Here is a 24,342-nt window from a genome sequence, read left to right as displayed (position 1 = left end):
CCTGTATGATTTTTTTCACACTGGTATGAAAAATGAGACAAATGAGAAGAGGCTATGGATCCCTAAACATGGCTCATAAATGCAATTTCTCAGGGGAAATTTTTTAGCACTTAAAGGGTTTAGAATGATTTTATGATTTTGTAAACCCATTTTATTAAGTAATTTCTCTTTTCAGCTCTTTTATGAACTGATTCCCAACAGTAAATTACAAGTTTACCCTTTGGGAGTTAAGGCCAAACACATATTTTTTTTCCTGGTTTAATACATCATATGTTGACTGAAATGCCAAAGGAAATTAAAGCAAATTATTATGTAAATCCTTGTGGGTTCATGTTTTATATCTGAAGAATAAACCTGACGACAAAAAAAAAAAAAAAAAAAAAAAAAAGTGTTTTTGTTGTTGTTGCTTGGTTTTGTGTAGTACATCTAAAATATTATATTACTTTTTCCTCCAATATGAGAGCTCCCATTCTGCACCAGTAACTGCTTATGTTACATTACATTCACCAAAGGATCCTCTCCTGGATTAGAAGGGAGACTACTGTAAGGCAAGAAACTTCATAAAGTGTGACTACCATTTAGCAGGCAAGAAGAGTACTTGCGAATACCCTGTCTCCTAACCCAGCCGTGTTTGGTGAATGCACCAAGCACAGATTTTGCTTTCTCACTTGGAGAAACTTGGTCCTGTGCTCATGTTCTCTGTGCCATAAGGAGAGGATGGATGGGCCTCAGACATTACATATGCTTTTCATGGAGCTCATTTCCAGCTTTGTATCTTTTTTGGAATTAGTTTTGTGTTGGGATGATCCTGATTTATTGTGTTATATGTGTCTGAATCTTCAGTGGTGCAGAAGAACAGGATTTTACACAGGGAAATTGGGGCATTTGTTCTGAATCTCTACTTCAATTACCCAATATCTCTTCCTGTTTTTACAGAATATCAAGGTAGTCACAGGAAGACACACTTTACTTTCCGCTGATTGGATGGGAGGAATTTTTGACCTTGGAAAGTGGAGATGGTGTTGCTATGGAAACTAATAATTCTGCTGCCATTCATGAGCTGCAGCACAGGTAAAATGTTCCACTATTAGTGTTTGTGATTGATAAATCTGTATCAGTATCATAATTCTTCTAGAAAGGAAGCAATTACCAAAACTAACAGTACTTATTTGCATGAACAAGCGACTAAGGAGCTTTTCATTAGAACATCTTTTAATTTAAAAAACCACCAGTTGCTGTCTTTGAACCAGGAAAGCATGTTTCAAAATCATAAGAAACTGTACTTCAGCAAATAGCTTTAAAAAATATTCTAAGCTGTAGCATTGAGAAAAAATTACAATTTTCACTTTGCTAACAGCAAGCACATGCATGCGCATGCATTTCTTAGCCATAGTGTAAGAAACTCCCAAGCCAGCAAGTTTAAAAACCAGAATACCTTAGTGAGTATTGTGTGGATGGTTTAGTGCTCACACTTAAAGGAATATCATACCCTCAGAATGCCTCTGTACTGGTAAAGTATCTTTAAATCACATTTAAATTAAAGACAATTGTAAATATTCATTGATGAAATCCAGAACCTGTAAGAATCCTAAGGACTTTCAAAGCAGAAATGCCAAAAGTGAAAGGAAATCTTGCTTCATGCCCAAAGCAAACGGAAATATTTCTTCTGCCCTTGTCTCCAGTTGGCATGGTGATGGACCCTTACACAACCCCTGCTGTCACTGCTCCAAGCCCTGGGCATCCCCTCTGTTGTCAGATGGCATTCAGGGGAGAAAGTGTGGTTGGGCTTTCTCCCATTCTCCTCCTTGAATATCCCTTGTGCTTAATTAGTCCATCAACTGGTAGCTGAAATATTGTGAGGTAAAATGTTCTTTTCTGCCTGCCTGGGCTTTGTTCACCATAAGGGTTTGGTGTTCTGAGTTCATTTGTTTTTTGAACCTTTCTTTTAATTCAAAAGGTATAACTTGATAATCCTGCTTCATAAAATCATATAAATGGAATTAACTCATGTGACTCAATACAGACTCATCTGAGACCAGAGACCAATGGTAACTGAACTCTTTGAGGTTATAATGAATTTGGGGATGTACTGACCTTTCACACAGTCTGTGATAGAAACCATGACAACTGTCTTTTGTCTGTAATTAATGTATTGAACTCTAAATATCTGGTATGTTACTTGTGTACTTATGAAGAAATTGTATTAAAGCAACCTCAAATGATACTTAAATTAATTATGTACAGTGTGAGTCAGCAGCTGTTTGAAATGAAGAAACTACAGAAGCAGATTGCAGACTGCAGTAGTATTTTAAAATACAATTCAAATTAAAACTGATAGCATTTTGTTTAATAGATTCCAGGTGAAAATGTAAATCTCGGGAGCTGACATTCTGTGAAATCAATACTAAGTGGCTGTTTCAGTAACAAACAGCCGACATGTTAAGGACTTCATATTAAAATACTTGTATATATTTCAAATAAGCAGTCACTTGGTTATGCCTAAATGTGCTGAACTAAACATAACACCAAGTTTAGGAACCCAGTCTTCCCTTTAATTATCTTCAACTATAATCATGTTGGGTGCCCGCTGCACCGCCATAGTGTTTATCAGCCCTGCTTGCATACTTCTCATACGTCATTTCTTTATTCACCTAAGTAAAGGACTTTTATAGGATGCCTTTATGAGTTCTTAATTGCTTTTAGCAGTTTGTGTGCGATCCTGATGGCGATCCTGAAATTTGAGTCACTGGAGGACCAGTACAGTTTAGTGATGAACAAGATATTCTTACACCCGTGTTTTATATTTCCATATATAACCTTTTCCTTCACTTCTTTTCACTAAGCTTTCATTTTAAAAAAATTCTGTTATCTTCATCTTTTTTGTCAGAGGATCATCTTTTAATGAGACAAGTGTACTGGGCCAACTGAGTTAAAATATACTAGGAGCTCACTTTTATATTAATTTTTTCATTTTTTTAAGACTTAATAGATAAAATTTAAATGTTCCATATTCCTAAGCACCAAGGGTAGACCACAACAGTACCTTTGTCCTGATCCTGCCATCAATTAAGGTGCCCACTGACTTCACCTAGATAAGTTAATTTATACCTCAATATAAATTATCTTCCCTGATTTCAGTGGAGGTATGCTGATTTTTACTATATACCATTCTGAAATATGCTTGATGGTAATAGTCAAACTTGCACTTACGGGTAAAACTTCTTTGATTTACTATATGGATGACTTGCATCAATATGGTGGTTGATAGAACTGAGTGGGAAAATTAGAAACTATGCTGTGGAGAACAATCTTGTGAGCTGAGACCTGAAAAATAACTCAGGTTGTTGGTCAGCCATTTCTTCCTTGTCTCTATCTCAGTTATACCAGCCATGTAGAATAAAAATGATATTGACCTATAAATTAATTTTAAATCTAAGGATTAAATTTGCTGCATAGCAGAGCTAGATATTATTGCCCCCCAAAATGGCAGTTCAATTACTCAAAAATCAAATTACTCTCTATATTCCAAATCTATGGAAAGCTCATGTATAGAGCATTACTCCCTACAACTCTTATTTTCCAGCAGTCGTGTTTTTTTTTGTTGTTGTTTTTGTTTTGTTTTGTTTTGTTTTATGTGACTTAAAAGGGTCTTTGGGGGTTTTCTTGCAAGTGCCTTAAGGGATGAAATAAAACAAAGTAATGTATGCATGCACAGTGACACAGTGAGGGAACAGATTAGACTTTTTTTCATAACCCATTGCTATTTAAATGAGATAATCTGATCTAAGCAGAGCACCAGAGGCGAGAAGGCTGATGAAGATAAACACAGAGATCATTACTTTAAATTCTGTGTATTTGTTATAAGGATGCATGACAGCCTCCTCCTTACAATATAGTTGAAATTTAAACATTGCTTGATATTAACATGCTAAGAAAGAGCACTCACTTTCTGGATTAAAGATTTAGACGAAATATTGAGAAGCTGATATCAACAGAAAAATGGCCTGAGCACTCAGGAAAGAAAATAAAGAAAATAAATGTTTCTTCACAAAAAAAGGTGTCTCAAGCTTTCTTCCCATGGCTGCCCTTAGCTCACATTCTGTCCTCTGGAGCTACTGTGCAAGGCTTGTTGCCAGCAGTATCACTGCAAGAGAGAAAGCCATTTTAAGCATAGCCCAGATGCACATTAGGCTGTTATTTAGAAATGGGAGCTATGCCTGGATCTGCTGCAGGTTGCCCATGCAACTGTGTGTGACTCATCTGTCTGTCTCTCTGGTTCTTCCATTCCCTCCTTTGTCTACAGGGCTATGTTCAATGTTGCAATGCAAATAATAATTTGATCATATATATGTTACAAAAGCCTTTCATCCATCCCTTTCCATTACCCAAGTTAGGAACATAGGATCTTATATAAGTATGGATTGGAGATCTTCAGGGAGAAGAGAAACAAATGCTATTTGATTTTCCCGGTGGCTGATCTAAATATATGATGCTGGGGGAACAAATAAGTCTGTTGGTAACTCCCTTCACAGCATCATAGCTACAGTCCCACTCTGGCATCGATTTCATTGCTTCAATCTCAGCTTCCCTGTTTCCTTTTGTCACTTCTTCTAGGCTTCTTCCCTAGGAAGAGGAGGAGAGCTATCTCTTAAACATTTCTGCAATTTCGCTCTTCTTCCTGGAATGCTTATCCAAATTTTGTGTCTTTCCCATTCCCAAAGGCTGTTGTGATTTCCCTCTTCTCTGATTCTTGGTGACTTCTGTGCTTCAAAAGTATATAATCTTCAATACAGATATGGCCTTTGCAACTGTCCTTTGCTCTACTGGTGATCTCAGAAGGAAGCAATTGGAATTTCCAGTGTTAAAGCTAATGAAAAAGGAAAGTGTCAGTAAAAACTGTCAGGCACTTAAAATTAGCTATAGACAAGATAAGTATTAAAAGGCAAACCAGTTAGTCTGAACTTTCATTTTGGAAATGAGGCAGTAATTATATTTTTACAATCTTTTGGCTTATTGGATGAAATTCAATTGAAGATGCAACTGCAACCTCCCGGGCTGTATTTTGGCCCATCATTTTGAAACTGCTAAATTAGAGAGAGAAATTTCCTGATGTAAAGTGTCCTGATACTCCTTTGGGTCACAGCATGATGAATATTGAATACATCACATCCCACGCTCTGCCTGCAGTCTCTTGCAGATTTATTGTTAGCATAACAGCACCTTTAGGAATGAAACAGCAGACCATATATTTTAAGACAAGTGACATCTTTGCTATTTCTAACAGCAAACTGTGGAGATGAACTAGTCCAGCCTGGAAATGTTAAGGCACTTCTGAACAACCAGAGGCATTCAGAGACCCACTGATGAGTCAGAGAAAGAAAATAATTAGGTTTCCCTTGCACAACATGGAAGTTCTCATGACTTTGGGAAACAGTGACCCTGAAAGTTCTATTTCTGTAAATGAATCCCAAGCCGCAAGCAAGAAAGGATGACTGGTAATGTAGTGAGGTCCTGGCAAAGGTTAATGTGGGCTTTGGCAGATGGGAGAGAAGGTGTCTCAGGTGTGACCTTCATTCTCATCTTCCTGTGGTACTTCATTTGCCTTTCCCCTTACATGCAGCAGATCAGTTGTCTGGGTCTGAGGTGGGCCAGTGAAATCCCAGCTAACAGCCAGTACTCTGAGAACTGCCATACGTGCACAGATACAAAACCAGAGCCTTTAATTAATACTGAATTAACAGGAAAAATATTAGTATCCAAAAAAGGATGTGAAAATGTGCAAGATAAAGGAAAAACTTGACATATGGTAAAGGGAAAATAAGTTACTTTTCTAATCCATCACCCAGTTTTGCAGACACAACATTTAGAAAATATTAGTATCCAAATGTTGCCTTAAGCTGGAAACCAGGTGAGTTGTAGACAGCAAGCTGCTCTGTTCCTGCTCATTTCTAGAAGGGCTTACACAGAGCTGGTCTTTAATTTTAGGAAGGAAAATGAAGAATTATTTTCTTTTCCCATCTCTTATCAGAACCACAAACTGCTGCTAACTCAAGGGTAAAAAGGAGACAAAGTAAACCAGTATGTGAGAAATGTGAATCTCTGACTTCAGCACAAGACTATGTAAAGGATGGATCCTCTTGTGACTGGTGCTCAGGAAGCCTGTGAGCAACTTCTGGCTCTGCCACTTGCTGGCTGCAAAGCAGGAGGATGTTACAATGCAACATGGAATTTAAGATAGCTATTTCCTTCATTGCTCAATTCCAAGAGGGATATATTCACAACAGTTTGTGGTTTCAACTGCTATGGTAATGAAGAACATGTAGAAAGGAACGACAATGCAGCAGTGATGATAACATCAGTAAAGAGGTGACAAGTGACATTAGCAGCAGTGAGAAGGACTCAGTGTTAGTATTGGTATCTCCACAGATTTCAATGGCAGTCTTATCATTTGTTTTGAGAAAGGAAGAATTAGGGCAAGGCTGAGCATTTTTGAAAGCCTCACCTATCATATTTAAGGATTGTAAGGGTTTTTGCAGCTTTGCAGTAAAAAACAGAAGCCCACCTCCCAGGCAGTCTTTATTCAGTCAGACGTATATCACTGTGATGTTTCCCAAGTATGCCATATCACGTCAAACTGACCTGCTGGATATGTCAATCATATAACGTTATATAATGTGGGCTAGATTCAAGTTATAGAAGCATCTTCCTTATTATACTTCCTTTCCAAGAAAAAAAATGTCTTTTTTGAATTCCCTCAAGTGCATGGACATATGGTGAAAAAGAGGATAGAGCTCAGATGCTTCTTTGAGGGTCAATACACTTTCAAATTTCAGGTTGCATTGATTTAGCTGTCAGAAAGATGTTATTTACAGTTCCTGAAGTTAAGTGGAGCATGCTAGAATTCATGGAAGTCATTACTGGAACTTTATATTTTCTGTGTGGCTCCAGAGTAGAAGTCTTTTCTACAGTCTGAAAGGCCTAACCCATTTTTATAGTAGTTTACATAATTACTGCTTCTTAATCTCTTTGATTAGTTACTTCACATGAAAGGAAATAAGTTCTTTTTCTATATTGTGAATTTTACATGGTTTCTTTCTGTTTCATATCAAGTCATTTAATCTCTTTGTATGAAATGCTCATTAACTTCGTAAAATAACATCCTGGTGCTCTCTCTCTCTCTCTTTGTATATATATATATAGATAAACTTGTGTGTGTTTGTGTGTGTGTATGCAACAGCTTCAAAGAAAATTCAATTGCACTTTATTATCAGTGCCAAGAAGTTGAAATTAACAGGTGATTAAACATGGAAAATATTTTGAGCATTTCCTTTTGCCGGGAGTAGAAAATTTAAGTAGAAAATAAAAATAAAAGCACAGCCTTAAGATGGCATAATAATGTATCACTGACACAGTTGACTTAAATTAGACACATCATTGTTTTCAAGGCCAATTTAACTGAATATAATTCCTACATTTAATGTATATAATAATCTCACCATTAAGCTGACATTAAAGACATTGTTTTGCAGAGGTCACTATTAGATGAGGATACTTCATTAATGAATGTGAAAGTAAAACCCCAAAGCTGGATTTTGAGATCCCCTGTGACAGAGTTGAGGCTGTGTCATCTTGGTCGGGTGTATTGTTACACTAATCAAATAATGGATTCTCCTGAAATTTAACAATCAATTCCTTTCTCTTTCTAACATCACAACCCATGCCTCAAGAAAAGCACTAGCATGTGAAAGGTTAGGTTTTAGTGTGGCAAGAGTGGCAGACGTCCTACATGAAATGAAGAGAAACCCAGCTGTAAACTGTAAATTTCCACTAGCAGAAAAGGGATGCAAATGGATAAACAGTACAAATGATAGGGATTTAACCTGTTTCTGGAAAACAAGCCTTGGAAATGCACAAAATGGTTAAATCTGCTTTACTTAGAAATGGAAACCCAGATCTAATTTCCATATGGCTTAATATTCCCATCCAGCAGATCTGCACACACTTACATTGGGTGAAGACCTTGCTCACTAACTTTTAAGAGCTGTAACCATATCTGCTACTTCCACATAATCACAGGCTGATCATCCCTTCCATTGTTTGCAGAAGCTTGAAAATAAAATGTCTCTAGTTATTGATTTGCTACTTCTTTTTCATTTAGCAACTATTGATTGCTGTTTATGTGTGTGTGTTTCTTGTTGAGCAGAAATTAACACTGAAAACTTCTTGGAATTCACTGCATTCATACCTACTTGGCATTCCTGGGGGAAATTTGCTATCACAATCATTGTACCTGGGCTTTTTTAAAAAAAAGTATATATATATATATATATATACATACATATATATATTTATATATATATAAATCTCCAATCCTCCAATCTCCTAGCAGCAAAGAATTTATAAATTCAGAATCTTTTTTTTTTTTTTTTTTTTTAACAGTTTTTAATTTATTGTTATTGTTGGCATTTGTCTGGGACAGAAAATGGCTTTGTCACAGAGCTGAGTTCGCAGATTTATTTCAGATAATACCACTTTTTTCAGCTTGGGGTTCTTATGCCTACTTTATAAACAAAAAACTCATAGGGATGTGGGGCATTTCTTTTTTCTTATGACTATGTGGAAGAGAAACTCTTTGGATTATCACTAAAATTGCTTGCTGTGTGTGCATGGGAAGCCAACTCTGAGACATATGCTGATCTGTAATTTGAGAAAAATATGGATGGATTAGTCTACTGGGGCCATGTGTAGGGACTGGATGAATGAAAATTTCTGAGGTAGAGATGAGACATTTTTTGAACCATATTATATCCAGATCCCATGGTTTTCCTATTTTGGTGCTATCAGCTCCAACAGCAATCAAAATCACAAGCTAAGTACACATTTTCCATGAGACTAGATTATAGTTCTGAACCTTCAAATAATGAAAATAGATTCTTATTATTTACCTTGTGTTCATTTTTCATCCTTCAGAATTCCCCTTTTCTATATTCTGTCATCAAATATTAGGGTTAGACTTCAAACAAACAAACAAAACAAAAAATCAAAGTGAAAAGCAACTTTTAATTCACATGGAATTACATGACTTCAGAAACTGCAGAGAAAAACACACCTAATATTTCCAGATTTGTGTTAATAATTGTACTAGTTGACAATATACTTATCACAGTTACCATTCAAACAGAAATAAAGCTGTCATCTTCTGCAGTAGGTAAGAGGGGAGTAAGAGAGTGATTTCTGAATATGGAGGTAGACTTCAGACCAACAGGAGACCAGCAGCCCACATTTCTCTGGGTCTTTCTGCTTCCTTAGATCTGTGTAAGGTCTGTCTGGAGGTGACAATCCTTGTCCTCATAGGGCAGCTTAAAGCCGAAACTGTCTAACGTCCTATGAGCTTTGCATCAGGAGGTAAATCTATAGAAGTTAATCTTAACCTCTACACTTTTATGAGTTTGATTTTTAGATCCTTTTAGGATTTTAGCAGTAGGATTTTTTTTTCCTTCTCCTGTGTAGCATAATACTATGGTATTGTGTTCTTTGTTCAATATTAATATATGTTTTATTGTTCTACTCTAATTACATTCTCATTATTAAAGGGGCAATATATTTTTCTCTGACAGATCCTGCATCTTGTTGTTACTGGATCTTGGTTATTCTCTGCCATTGTTATTAATAATTTGTAGCAATTGAATTGGTATTAGAATATTACTCTGCTAAATCACTTTTGCTGCTAATTAAGGCACTATCTGTGATATTGTTTGGCTCTAAACACCATGCTCCTGCTATAATTACCTGAAAGTCATTCGTTTCTACTTATGTAAGTCAGGTCTTTTAATCAAGCCTCCTGTGAGCTTTGCCATGGTGTAAGCTGCCGTCAGTAGGAATGAAACGTTCTCATGGACAAAGATATTTTTGTAATGACAAATGCACCTTTCACTGTACTCCTGGAAGGCCTTAGAAATGGAATAATTGTACTTGATGGCTCCAAACTGGGCACAAAAGAAGAAGGAGGGTTTTGAGGGAAAAGTGAAAGATTGCTGAAGCAATCCAGCTATTCAATATATGAGCAAAGAAAGTCACCATAGCTTTAAAATGTCTTCTCTTCACAATATACTTGTATGTAAGATCAGATCTATCATACTGTGTTCTCGGGATAATATTTTCTCTGAATAGGCAACATCACTTCATTATTTCCCTGTGGACTTCATTCACTTTTGCTCCCAAGCAGAAGACACAAAATGGCTGCCCTTAGGCCATTAGTGGGAGCTCACATTAATGGCTAGGGGACTTACTGATGTACGTCTAAAGCAAGCATAACTCCCTTTTAGTGACAGCACATCTGGCATAATCTGTATATTTTAAACATTTTAAACAGATCCTTGAAAGTCAAAACCACTGTTTGTTAGTGTGTAGTTCATCCTGAAGTCATTTGCCTGAGTATAAAATGATAGCAGATAGTCAATGTGCCAGGGCTGTTCCTCACCCCCCCACACACACACTTTACATGTGAAGACCAGTGCCATAGTTAGGTAGAATTTGATTTCTGCATCTTCATTAGTTCATTTCTATTTCTGACATGAGCAGACAGAACCAAGAAGGCTGCAGTACTGGCGTTTTTTCAAGCAGTGACAGGCTGGACTGAAGTCACATCTCACCTGCTGGCAGTGTCACCCTGAGCACCCTTGTCTTGCTGCCAGCACCTGCTCAAAGGAGCGTTCAAAGGCAAAGGATGGCTCGTGCTGTTAGCAGCTTCACCTTTCTTTTATTCAGCCCATATGGGGACTTTTGTGAGAGATGTTCTGTCCCCTTTCCCCTCCCAGCTCTAGCAGCCACCTCGTGTCTTGCAGAGGAAGGCTGAAGCAGGCAGGGGCACGTCATTACAAAGCTTTGGTTCATGGTAGGTTGTTTTCACACATCAATCTCTTGCCTATGGGTATATTGTTTATAACTTAATTTCCTTAAAAACTGATGCAAAGCTCATTATCATTTGAGATAAAAAAGAAAACAGGAGCATGTTGTAAAATCAGAGAACAAACCTTGTCCTTTGGCTTCCTCTTTGCTGAATTGCTGTGTGCTCTTGGACAGATTTTTGTTTATATTGCTTCACTGCCTCAGCCAGGCTGCCATTCCTCCCAAACTGTAGCTTTGTCTCCATCTAATAGACCATGGACCAAACTCACCCTGGAAAATGGCTTTGCATTTTAGAGTAAAATCTATCCAAACTTTGACTCACGTGCTTAAATGGCCTTCCCCCCAACACAGGAGTGGTTAACGGAACACAATTGCTTCATCCTCTAAGCGTCTCATTTCATACACTTACACCAAATAGATTTTGATGATTGATTACTGCTCTTATAGCTTATATATATAAAACAACATTATACTGGAACAGACAATGTGAAAAAACCTGCAGGGGTTAATCTCTGCTAACATCTTGTTGAGCACTAATCAGATTCATAGTTCACTCATATTAGTCTAAAGCTACTGAAATCACTGACAGTATAGTGCACCAAATCAGAATATAACATTATAACTTCAACTGCTGTTTCTAATTAGATTTATTATGCTTTACACTGAATGTAGTAGAAATAAAAGAGTTTTCTCAACATCTTTCTTGTAAACATTTGTGGTATTCCAAAAGAGAAATTGTTTGCTCCAGGCCAGAGAAAATGTAGTTGTCTATGCAATAGATATTGAATTCATATTTGTCTGACAAGTGACCTTATCAGCTATGACTTGTCATCTTCTAATTAGGGTAAATTTATTTTTTTCACTAAATTAACCCCCAGCCTCTCCTAAAGATAAACGGATGTTATACAAAATTGTGTGCAGTGTTGCAATTAAAATGGTGGTGTACATGTACTCCACAAATTTGCCTTAAAGAAAGGTACATCTCTGTAATATATCAGTCTGCCTATGAAGCTGATAGGCAGTCTAAGACTAACCGCAGAATGCTGAAATTTTACTGTGAGAGCCAAGGACTAGGAACAACTCCATATTATTAAAAATATTCCAAAGTATAGAAAGCAAACAACAAACTGGGTTTTCTTATTAATCCTGGATGTTTGCTTTTAAAATAAATCAAAAATAAATACTCCTCATAAAATGTGAATCCACATGAAGTTCATCTGGATGGCAAGTTCATTTTTGTTTCCATATGTATTTTCAAGATTTTCTGTGACAATGTTTAAATTCCCAGATGTTGAAGGATTTATCCTCAAAAGATCTCTGAGTGTGTTTTGTAGTGATATTTACTTTTACAAAGCCTCCTCAATTCAAAAGCATTAAATTGGCTAAAGTAGGTAAGAAATAAAGGATGAAACTCAGCTATTTGTCAGCTACACGACAGTATCAAAAAGACCTTTTCTCTGCCAAAACAAACCTTTACATATTAAATGCAATGTAGAATTGCATCAACTGTCAATGCTTACCCCTCCTGTCACCTCCAAAATACCTTTCAGGCACTGGCTCCCAAGGAGCTGGAGCATTTTGGGAGAGAGTTGAGCTCAGATTTTCAGTCTGACAAAGCAGCACTGGTGCCTCTGAGCTACTCCAGGTGACCGGTGAAAGCTAAGATCTCTGCTTGGTCAGCACTGCCAAAATCAATAATTTCTGGAGATGTACAGAAGTAAAACTTGTGGAGCTGGGTAAGCTTTCATATAGATAACCTGCATGTCTACAATTTTTAATCACCTCCAGAAACAGATAGTTGCAGATTAAAAGATGTGAAAATTTGAATTTAATTCCTTTGCAAGTTAAATGACCATGTCCTTAGACACCTTTAAATGTTACAAATTAACCACGTTTTACAAGATAAAGAAACTGACCTGAAAGTTAAGCATCTAACACCTGTACGACAAAAAAAACTGAAACTCTGGAAAGAGAATCCAGCTTGATTCACATTTTTTTCCCTTAAGACAACTTGTCCCTATTCTTTTAACTAAAAAACATTAAGACACACAATTTGAAAAATCAACTGAAATTCTTTTTTTTTTTTTTTTAAGGAAACTTAACCTGAGTTAAGATTTCTTGTCGCAGTCTGATATATATAAAATACTGTACTGTGCATAAACATGGCTAATTTATGGGGAGAAGATGAGTAAAGAGCATTTTGTCAGCCCAAAATTGGATGTTCACTGCAGGCCAAAATAATAAACCAACAATATTTTATAATGCACTGACATTTAACTAAAATGTCTACACAGTTTTCGAGATAATGGAGACATGAAAACATTACCAAGCAGGCAATAAGTGCTTTGAAACAAAATGTTTTACATTCCACGGGTAGCAAATATTAAGGAGAGGAAATCTGTAGCACTCCACTTTCTCCCTTTAAAACTCTGCACTCCAAACCTACCTAAATTAGACCAGGATCTGTCATTGATTATGTCATTCCCCAGAAATATGGCCTTCAGACTGTTTGTCATAACTCCATTGGTGATACTACACCGCAGACGTATTAAGTATCAGCCCAGATGATACAATTTTCCAGCTCCTACAAGCCAAACAAATATGTTCTCTGCCTTCTGGGACAAACGTGCCTGCAGATGGATGACACCAGGCTGTGATGTATGGGCTAAAGCTTTGCAACCCCTCACAGACTTTGAAGGTGCTTTTCCACCAGTACAATCAAGGCCCTTACATTTACAGGACACACAGTCATTCAAATACCTAAACCCCACTGAAATCAGGGGATCAATTCGAGTTTGTCTTTGCAGCCTGAAACTCTCCACTCTCTCTATCTCTTCTGATATTTTGTCTGATAATATTTTAACTCCGTGTTACCTAATGCTGTTTGGTTTTCTGTCTCTGTGTTTCATAGACTCTGTGATTCCGTGATTCTATGAAATGCAGAGACAGAAATACAAAACGGATTTTGTCTTTTCATTTATGACATGTAAATGCTCGCAGTACCCCTGTACTGTAAGCCCTACCTGCCCCTGCACCACAGAGCTGTGAGGAGCAGAGGAGTGCTCTCCTTCCTTTGGCATGTTACAGAATCAAACCACTTTCCTTTTTTTTCCCATCTGCTTCAGTTTGAATTTCACCACTGGCACAGATGAGATGACTAATCCAATTTCTGTCTATGCAGAGAGTCCTCTTGCAGTCCTTTCTGCACATCTACTTTTTCCCTGAATAGTTGTCATTTAATGCCCCGTTATCTTAGATGGCACTCATTTAGTGGTTTATTAAGCAGTAATTTAGCAGCCTGTTATCAATTCCTGCTGTAGCTAGGAAAAATACGCAATCCAAGTATGCAAGATTTGTGCAGAATTACAGCATTTTTGTGATTTTTGGATTAGAGAAAAATTACAGAGAAGTAATACATATGAAATGTTTTGCCTGCATTTCATTATTGTCCCTCTGTGAAAGCTCCCATCAGGCTGCTCAGAATGGAGATTGCCCTATCTCTATTTCTGCCTCCAGCCCAAGCAGTGACATTGTACAAAATTGTGCAGGACTCCATGGAGTGAGTTAAGCTAAAGGAGGTCCTAAGCCTGGACTGGGTTTTCTGCTTGTGTTCTGACCTTTCTGGAAGGTTTCCAGGTGGGGAGAATGCACGAGGCTTAGATTAGTTTTTGTGAGCTTCTTGAAAGGAGAGGGAAAATGGGGCGTTTAAATGAAAGTATAGGCAAGGGTAGAAACCAAAATGTGCCTTAGGCATTAATTACAGTAGTGTCGAGGGATCTGTGTAAATCACAGCAGGAAAAAATTTGGTTTTGCAAAACAATGTTGATGATAACAAAGACAAAGTCTTGATTTGAAATTACAGCTTTCAAGTTCTGGATAAAGTAGAAACATTTTCTTTAGTAAATCATTCCTGTTTCTTCTAATTGCCAGATTACGACAAGTATTTAAAATAGAGGTAAAAGAAGGCAAGAATGAAGATAAAGAGATGCCAACCAGCTAAACTATCAATGACAATCAAATAGATACCAGAGAAGTGTAGATATAAATGTATTTTTTTTATAGAAAAGCTGTTCTGGTTCTGTTTTCCCTCTGGAAACATAAGCATTGGAGACACCAGAGGACAAATCATACAAACTCTCCCCAAGTGGCAATTCATCCCATGCTTCACAGGCTCTTCTGTGGAGTGAGTACCTTGGGAAGAATGAACAAGGACCCCAAGAAAAACTCAGTGTTGGATTCTTCTCTTTGTAACATTGTAGCATTGGAATGAAGACTAAGCCATCAGAAAGGGAAACGGACTGCCTGAATGGTGTAACGTAAAGGCTCTCCACCTTACCATTTTTCCCTAGGTTTTTCAGCCTGCCGGTATCATCAGTGACATTTCCACCCACCCACTCCTGGACCCCAAGCTTAGCTGTGGTCGACTTGGCCCTGCCTGCTGAGCCCTTCCCCTCCAAAGGAGAGTTCAGTGCAGCCCTATCAGCCCGCATACTTTTTCTCCATTCAGTTGTGTTTTGTTTTGCTATTTATGCTGTCATTTTGCTGAGAATAGATTGGAAAAAAAGGTCATTTTTTACTTGAGTGGAAAAGAACAGTAATTTGACAGTAAGACATTCCTGGCTTGCCATACATCAGAAATGTTGATATTAGCCCCTTTAAAACAGACACTAGGGACAAAAATTGTCTGAGAACTCAATTGCTAGCTGTTACTTTCCAAAACATAAACATTTACAAAGTTTACAATGTTTCTTGCTTCTGCTAAATTTTAGGATGCCGTTACTGAAATGGCTTTAACTTCATTTGTGTTTGCTCAGAGAAAGATCATCATGAAGATATTAAATAGTCACAAAAGATGATGGCTTCAAATAGTGTCTTTTGGCTGATCTATAATCATTTGCTTTGGCAATTTTATTCAAGAACATTAGCACTGATCGCTTATGCTGTGTTCCTAATTATTTCTGAAATATTGTGCTGTTGTTCATGCTGAAATGCATAACGAGCAAAGCGGTAGGTTAGTTTGAAATGCAATGTTCTAACTGGTTTTTAATCAATGAGTGATAATGATAGCTTGTGTTTTGACTTTTACTGTTTAATTGCCAGTAATAAAGCAGAACTTTGTTGATGATATTTAACAGAGTTCAGTTTCATTTATCTCCATTTATTCTATTTATTGTAAAAGTGCCTGAGAGCTTTCAGTACTTGGCACAATAACAAAGTATACAGTGCAAATTATTTTTAGGTTGTCCAATATTTTCCACAATGGAAGGTTATAATACCCTTTTGTGGGCAGCTATTGCACTTCACTTTTTTTCAGCAGGTGTTCAAAATTCAGTACGTCTAATGGTGGAGGGATGTTCCATGAAATCCCAATAAGATTTTTTCTGAGGTACAGACTTTTTACACCACTATTTACCTTCTGCTGCTTATGATAAGTGTTCATGGAAATACAAAGGACTAGGAAGGAAAGCAAGGAGATATTTCTGCTTGACCTGTGACTTTCTTGACTGGCTAATAATCAATTTTGCAATAGACAGTACCTGATATTTAGTCAGGAAAGACCATTTTTTAAGTTTAATTTTAAGTTCAAAATTTAGTTTCAGTCTACTAAAGGAGTGTCAATACTGTGACAACAAGCATATGAAAATCAGTCAGTCAACCCAATATATATGAAAATAATACCCTGTTTGATTAATCTAATTTAAATCAGGATCGTCCTTTGGTTTAAAAAAAAAAAAAAAAAAAAAAAAAAAAAGTTATAAATATCTCTTGCATTCCTCTTCAATTATATGTAAGAAAATAAAGATCCTTTTAATCTTGTCTGGCCTGACATTATCTTAATTGCTTAAGATGATTTTTTCCTAGGGTTTGATTCCCAAATTATCAATCATCTGTGAACAAGAAGGGAGTGGCAGTCTGGGATTTCATTATTAAATCTTCCTATGACCTAAAGATTTTTGCCATGGTGGTAACATCAGGTACAAAAATAAATTCTCTCAACATGATTTTCTTTTATTATCTTCATGATCTCTATTATTTTTAAGTCTTATTCCGGAAGATAAACCTTTCTATCTACATGCAAAATCATTTCTGATGTCAAGTTATTACAGCTAGTTTCTGCTTTATTCATGCTTGTTATTTAAGCCTTAGTGGGAAAAGCTAACATCTATGAAGCAGCCATTTAATTCCAGTTATTCAAAGTAAATAAGCAAAATTTAAATAGCATGTACACACAGCTTAAACATCCACCTACAATTTAAGACCCCTATAATGGTGATTGTATCAAGCTTTCTACAAGGTCTGGGACTCATAATAATGAAAAAAAAAATACTACTTCACATTACAACATGTTTCCTATTGAACATAAATGGGAATTACAAAGCATGCCCTCTGGAAACAAAAGAGGAATCGTTGTTTGCTTTAGTACATTCAAACTATTTGCAAACTAGCCCTTTTCATCATTTCTTTTTCACTGCAATAAGGCTGGATTTTTGCTACTAAGTATCTGCCTGAAAATAATGCAACTGTCATTGATATCCAATAGCTATTGTACATAGTTTTTGAACACCAAAGTATTTAGTAAACCAACTATCATTTACTATACATTATACAGCCAATATGAATAGAAGAGCAAATAGATGTTCTTAACAGTTCTCTTCCCTCTTTCCCTACAGTATAAATGTTGTGTGCACGTATTTCCTTGTAAGGATGTATATGTACTATACATCTACTTATGCAAATAAATATGAATAAATATATGTTACATAGCACAGTCTTAGAAGACTAAGAACAAATGGGGATTCTGTTGCTTATATTCTGTTCATTAGGGGTTGATCCAATGCTCACTGAAGTTTATGAAAGGCTTTCACTGACTTCAAAGCACTTTGGCTCATAAGTTGACTCTCTAAACAGGGAAAAGACGAAACTTGATGAGGCATGAAAATATATCTATCTACTGCCAGCTATAAAAATGTTAGCCAAACTTAACACCCTTCAGGATGCTGAATATTTTCTATACTGAAATTACAGTCTTGCTGGGGAAAAAAAAAAAAAAAAGTCCTTATAAATTCAATTGTACTTGATTTGTATTTTTCCAACAGATTACCCAAGTTTTCTGCCATCAAGTGGGAAGAGGGGTGCCACAAAAAGATTTATGTAAATGTTGTTGGAGGTTTAAAGGCTCAGTTCTCCCAGAAATTTCAGGCTAGCCAAGAATGTGGAGGGGGCAGCAAGCAGGGTAATAAAGCATTTCATCCTAAGTCCTTGAAACCACTCATACAGTTTATCCTAACATAGAAAAAAAAAAGAGAAAAGAGATACAGGGCTATTCCTTCTCTGAGGCTTGCTCAGGATCTAGAGGAAGAAGGTGGTGGAGCAATTTCTTTTTGTCTCTATCTGTCTCCAGACACTGGATGGGAGTATAGGGGTGTAATGCAAGGTGCATAATGAAAAGACTGAAATGAGTCTGAAATAGAGCTTAAAGGTAGGAAGAATTTTACACAAAGCTTTTTTTTTTTTTTTTTTTTTTTTTTTTTTTTTAATTTTCCTTTCCCCATTTTAAGTAGCTTAAATTCTGTAGCTTGCCAAGTTGTTATGTACTCTTCCAAGTTACTACTTCACTCTGTCCCTGTTTCTACTGTGCATCTATTAAAAGTTGCAAATGGTATTTTGGAGTCATCACATAAAAAAACAGAGCTGACCAACACCAGCAGTGGTAAAAATTATCTGAGCTTGATTAAACACTGTCCTCTTAAGACAGTAAAACAAAAGCACAGTTACATTTTACACACACACACAAACACATACAAAGTTACAGAAGAACAAAGTGCTGGATTTATTTAACTGGCAGGATATTAAATGATATAGCTGTTATCTTTTCCTGTATTGTAAATTATTGAATTAAGCCTTCAGTCAGTTTGGCAACAGTGCCAAATGAATATTACAGCAGTACAATGCAGCAAACAGTATCTGTCATCAAATCTAGGCCTCACTTATAACTGAAATTACAGTGAACAAAATGCTTGTGCAGTAGATTGGAAAAGGTTCATTATTATTTATTCATTTTGCCTAGTAACACAAAAACTAATGAAATTTCATTGAGAAGAGTGCACGTCAAGATTACTATATATCATAAAGACACATCCCTCTAACTTTACTGTGGATATTTGTCTCTGTAATTAGATGTCTGTTCCACAATAGTTCTGAATCTGAAGGACATGGCCAAGTTCATGACATAAAACAAATCACCTGCACAAATGAAAAGGCTTCCTTTATCTTGTCTATATCTTGCAAAATAGCACAAAAGCCTTTAGAAAATCTTTCCATAAAGACCATGAAGTCATGCACAGTTAGTGATTTTAACATTGTTACTTAAACATTTTTTAAAAAATAAAATATCACATTATTAATATAGTTCACACATTGGTATATTTATAGTCTCTATACCTATTCAAGGCATGGTATTTTTACACATAGCTTCACAATGAATTGTTTGTAAATCTGTGTTCATCTTTAGCCAAAAGTGTAAATTAGTGAAGCTCCATTGAATGCTATCCAGCGTGCACAACTTATGAGCAATTTTCTGACACTGTAGTTTGAAATTTGGGACTGGAGTCCTTCGGGAATATTTTGATTTTGTACTGAATTAAATTAATATCAGATAAATCCAAGGTTAGTTTGATTGTAATATTCAATATAATAATATGAGAGACATCAAATTTTGGCATTTAGAGATCTATCATTAATTATTTTGTAATTAGGATGTGTGTATCAGTTAGACCAAAATACAGATGTATAGTAAATTCACTGATACCCAATTATATTCACAGAAAGTTAGCTTAAAGAATTGGAGTAACACTTGTTATTATAATAGAAAAAATGTTTACTATTATAAATAGTAAAAAATGCTTGAAGCATTTGATTGTGACAAAAAACTTTTGTCAGTATGCATATTTAATTGAAAAAGGCTCATAATTCAAGAATATGATCATTTTTGCATAATAGTTATTACCTGTGAAATATTACACCTAATTTTACATATAAGGTTCAGGTAATCTTAACATTTGTGTATAGTAGTAATTAATACCATATTTTACACATTTATTCTTGGTTTTTACACCAAAGTACCTCAGGAAAATGTACAGTGTATAGCCTGTGTGTTGACATATTAGTCTCTGATCACCCTACCTACAACACCATACAGGCTACCATATATAAGGAAGTATATTGGAATATTTGAATATTTTTTCAAAAAATAAAGTTGAGAGGATACAGAATCATTCTTCTTGAAGATATTTAACTTTTCTCTGCCATTCACCAGGGCTGTGTTTCTCATATCACTTGCTTACACTCACTATTTTTTGAATGCACCACTAGCCTACTGAGGCTGTATCCCAGATGAAAGGACTGCCTTGCACTGTTGACTGTCATTTTATAGACAGCTTTATATATAACGTCTGGGCTCAAGCACCAAGCTTCAATTCATTACCAAGAGTTTTTCAGACTTCAGTAGGGCCAGGACTTCACCCCATGTGCCACCCTGACGCCTACCTTTCTCACCACTTCAGAGAAAGCTAAGTGTCTTTCTGGTTTGGGTGTCTGATGACAGAGACAATGTGGAATTTCACCACTACTCCCAATTTGACTTTTTCAATAGAAGCTGAAACTTGAAAGGAGCCCAGTGTCTCTAGAGCTCTGTACATCAGTATCTGAAGGGAGAAAACACATGAAAGTTGAAGGCCCTTTGGGAAAATCCTAAAGGTTTTAGGTTGCTTCTGCCTGCTCAAACCTATAACATCTCTTCTAATCTCCCTTTCTCTGTATGTAAGTCTCCTGGTTCACTCTCTGATTAAGAACTGAATGAGAGGGTGAGGAGGGATGCCTGCCTCCCATTGCCGATAAAACTGACAGCCTTCTGTCCTTTCTCCAGAATGCTTTCATGGACCTTTTCTCTTTCTCACTTTTTTTTTTTTTTTTTTTCCCATCTTCTCTTTCACTGTTAATATCTTATTCATCGCACTGATGTGTGTTACTCTAAGTTCATACTTTCCCGCTAGCAAACAGCATTGCATCCATTACCTCTCATTCTGTACCAGTCATGCTCCTTAAAGTCCTTGAGCTAGCTGGTCCAGGCTTTGGGTGAGGAAAATAATCATTCCATTCAGCTTCTGTCAAGATTCAATCAAAAGCCCCAGTGTTATTCGCAGAGAAAGACAATCACATTTAAAAATCTGTGGGCTCTATAAATTTCCCTCTCTTCAAATTAAAATTTACTGGTGTCTTAAGTTGTGAAGAAAACTAGATGGATTTTGAAGTCATTTGTATTTTTCATATTTTTTTCTACTTATGCTGTCACTACAAGGAGGAAGTCTCTAACTCACCTGCCCCATCCTTTTTGCTAGAACTGACAGGTGTTTTACTATGAAGCTGATTTAAAAGAGGCCTCTTAATCAGGTGTCAGCTTTGGCCCATAAAGTCATATTAATGTTTTGGATCAGATATGAGGCTCTATCTAAGGCACATTAAGAAAGATTCATTAGAAACTCACTACCCCTGGAATTTACAGCCTTCCTGGAACTTAATAGCCTGGATAAATTTATCCTTATCTGGTTTGCTTATGTGAATTATAGCAGTTTTGCATTTAGAATCTTTTTAGAGTGCAGGTTTTATCATTATTCTCATCTCTTTTTTCTTATGAAAGAACACACTAATATGCTAGATATATATCTGCCTAGGCAGCAGCAAACCCCTTTGTGCCTATTGCATGACTCCAAGTGAAGAAAGAACAGCCCTGGTCCATCACTTTCTTGGAATTCTTCTGGCTGTCTCTTCTACAGCACTCAGAACAAAGGACTCCTAATCTCTGATTAGCTCCAGAGAATCATGGCAACTGAAATAATCACAGGAACTGAAAATGCTGCATGCTTTGGAGATCTAAGACCAACAGAACTGGACATTTCTGGTCCTTAAACAATAAATACTCTTGAGTTTGTCTACTTGGAGCAGATTCAATCAGAAATAAAATAATAATAATAATAAAGTCCAACATGGTCTATTTTTATTATTTATTTTACAAATGCAGCATAATGTCTTCTGAGACACTTTCAGCTTCACCAAGAAAAAGCTGTCCAATATTACTGGGCAGTTCTGGACAAGAAAAATGGTCCACTTCAATGGTTTGCAATGTTGGTCTACCAAGTTATTTATATGTATCCTACAGAGTGGGATACAGCCTGAGCTGCACTCTGGCTGTATTGCCTGGTATTTCCAGTGGAGCAAATGCATCATAAGAAACTAATTATTCACAGAATTCACAGAATTCACAGAATTCACAGAATTTTCTAGGTTGGAAGAGACCTCAAGGTCATCGAGTCCAACCTCCAACCTAACGCTAACAGCCCTCCACTAAACCATATCCCTAAGCTCTACATCTAAATGTCTTTTGAAGACTTCCAAGGATGGTGACTCCACCACTTCCCTGGGCAGCCTGTTCCAATGCCTCACAACCCTTTCAGTGAAGAAGTTCTTCCTAACATCTAGCCTAAAACTCCCCTGGCTCAACTTAAACCCATTCCCCCTCGTCCTGTCACCAGGCACGTGGGAGAACAGGCCAACCCCCACCTCGCTACAGCCTCCCTTGAGGTACCTAAAAAGAGCGATAAGGTCGCCCCTGAGCCTCCTCTTCTCCAGGCTGAACAAGCCCAGCTCCCTCAGCCGCTCCTCGTAGGACTTGTTCTCCAGGCCCCTCACCAGCTTCGTCGCCCTTCTCTGCACCCGCTCAAGCACCTCGATGTCCTTCTTGTAGCGAGGGGCCCAAAACTGAACACAGTACTCGAGGTGCGGCCTCACCAGAGCTGAGTACAGGGGGACGATCACCTCCCTAGCCCTGCTGGTCACGCTGTTCCTAATACAAGCCAGGATGCCGTTGGCCTTCTTGGCCACCTGAGCACACTGCTGGCTCATATTCAGCCGACTGTCCACCATCACTCCCAGGTCCTTCTCTGCCTGGCAGCTCTCCAACCATTCCTCTCCCAGCCTGTAGCTCTGCTTGGGGTTATTGCGCCCCAGGTGCAGGACCCGGCACTTGGCCTTGTTAAACTTCATGCAGTTGACCTCAGCCCATCGGTCCAGCCTATCCAGATCCTCCTGCAGAGCTTTCCTACCCTCAAGCAGATCGACACACGCACCTAACTTGGTGTCATCTGCGAACTTACTGAGGGTGCACTCGATGCCCTCGTCCAGATCATCGATGAAGATATTAAAGAGGACCGGCCCCAGCACCGAGCCCTGGGGGACGCCACTAGTGACTGGCCTCCAACTGGACTTGGCTCCATTCACCACGACTCTTTGGGCCCGGCTATCCAGCCAGTTTCTAACCCAACGAAGCGTGCGCCAGTCCAAGCCAAGAGCAGCCAGTTTCTTGAGGAGAATGCTGTGGGAGACGGTGTCAAAAGCCTTGCTGAAGTCAAGGTAGACCACATCCACAGCCTTTCCCTCATCCACCCAGCGCGTCACTCTGTCATAGAAGGAGATCAGGTTCGTCAGGCATGACCTGCCTTTCATAAAGCCATGCTGACTGGGCCTGATCGCCTGCTTCCCCTTCAAGTGCTGCATGATGACTCTCAGGAGGATCTGCTCCATGAGCTTTCCTGGCACTGAGGTCAAACTGACAGGCCTGTAGTTTCCTGGGTCAGCCCTCCGGCCCTTCTTGTAGATGGGCGTCACGTTTGCTAGCCGCCAGTCGATTGGGACCTCCCCCGATAGCCAGGACTGTTGATAAATGATGGACAGTGGCTTGGCCAGCTCCTCTGCCAGTTCCCTCAGTACCCTTGGGTGGATCCCATCTGGCCCCATCGACTTGTGCACATCTAAGTGCCGTAGCAGGTCACCAACCAGTTCTTCATGGATAATGAGGGCCACATCCTGCTCCCCATCCCCTTCCACCAGCTCAGGGTACTGGGTATCCAGAGAACATCCGGTATTGCCGCTAAAGACTGAGGCAAAGAAGGCATTGAGCACCTCCGCCTTTTCCTCATCTCTTGTAACTAAGTTTCCCCCCGCATCCAGTAAAGGATGGAGATTCTCCTTAGTCCTCCTTTTTGTGTTGATGTATTTATAGAAACGTTTTTTGTTATCTTTAACGGCAGTAGCCAGATTGAGCTCCAGATGAGCTTTGGCCTTCCTAATTTTGTCCCTGCACAGCCTCGCTACTTCTTTAAAGTCCTCCTTAGTGGCCTGCCCACTTTTCCAAAGCTTATAAACCCTCTTTTTCCTCCTAAGATCAAGCCACAATTCTCTGTTGAGCCAGGCCGGTCTTCTTCCCCGCCAGCTCGTCTTTGGGCACGTGGGGACAGACCGTTCCTGCGCCATTAAGACTTCCCTCTTGAAGAGCGCCCAGCCTTCCTGGACCCCTCTGCCCTTCAGAACCGCCTCCCAAGG

General features: G+C 38.0%; 1 protein-coding gene across 1 annotated transcript in view; it reads left to right on the top strand.

The window, feature by feature from the left end:
- Positions 1-1,016: 1,016 nt before the first annotated feature.
- The window catches only part of CNTN6 (contactin 6), a gene marked incomplete at both ends in the record, with an annotated part of 116,297 nt that continues 92,971 nt past the window's right edge, over positions 1,017-24,342 (top strand). The window contains one exon of the mRNA XM_082768564.1: positions 1,017-1,071. Within this exon, the coding sequence (XP_082624690.1) occupies positions 1,017-1,071 (55 nt within the window). The remainder of the gene's footprint in view (positions 1,072-24,342) is intronic.

This window comes from Aythya marila (assembly GCF_965140915.1).
Source record: "Aythya marila genome assembly, chromosome: 10".
In the NCBI taxonomy this organism is placed as follows: domain Eukaryota; kingdom Metazoa; phylum Chordata; class Aves; order Anseriformes; family Anatidae; genus Aythya; species Aythya marila.
This window is presented reverse-complemented; position numbering and strand designations above follow the sequence as displayed.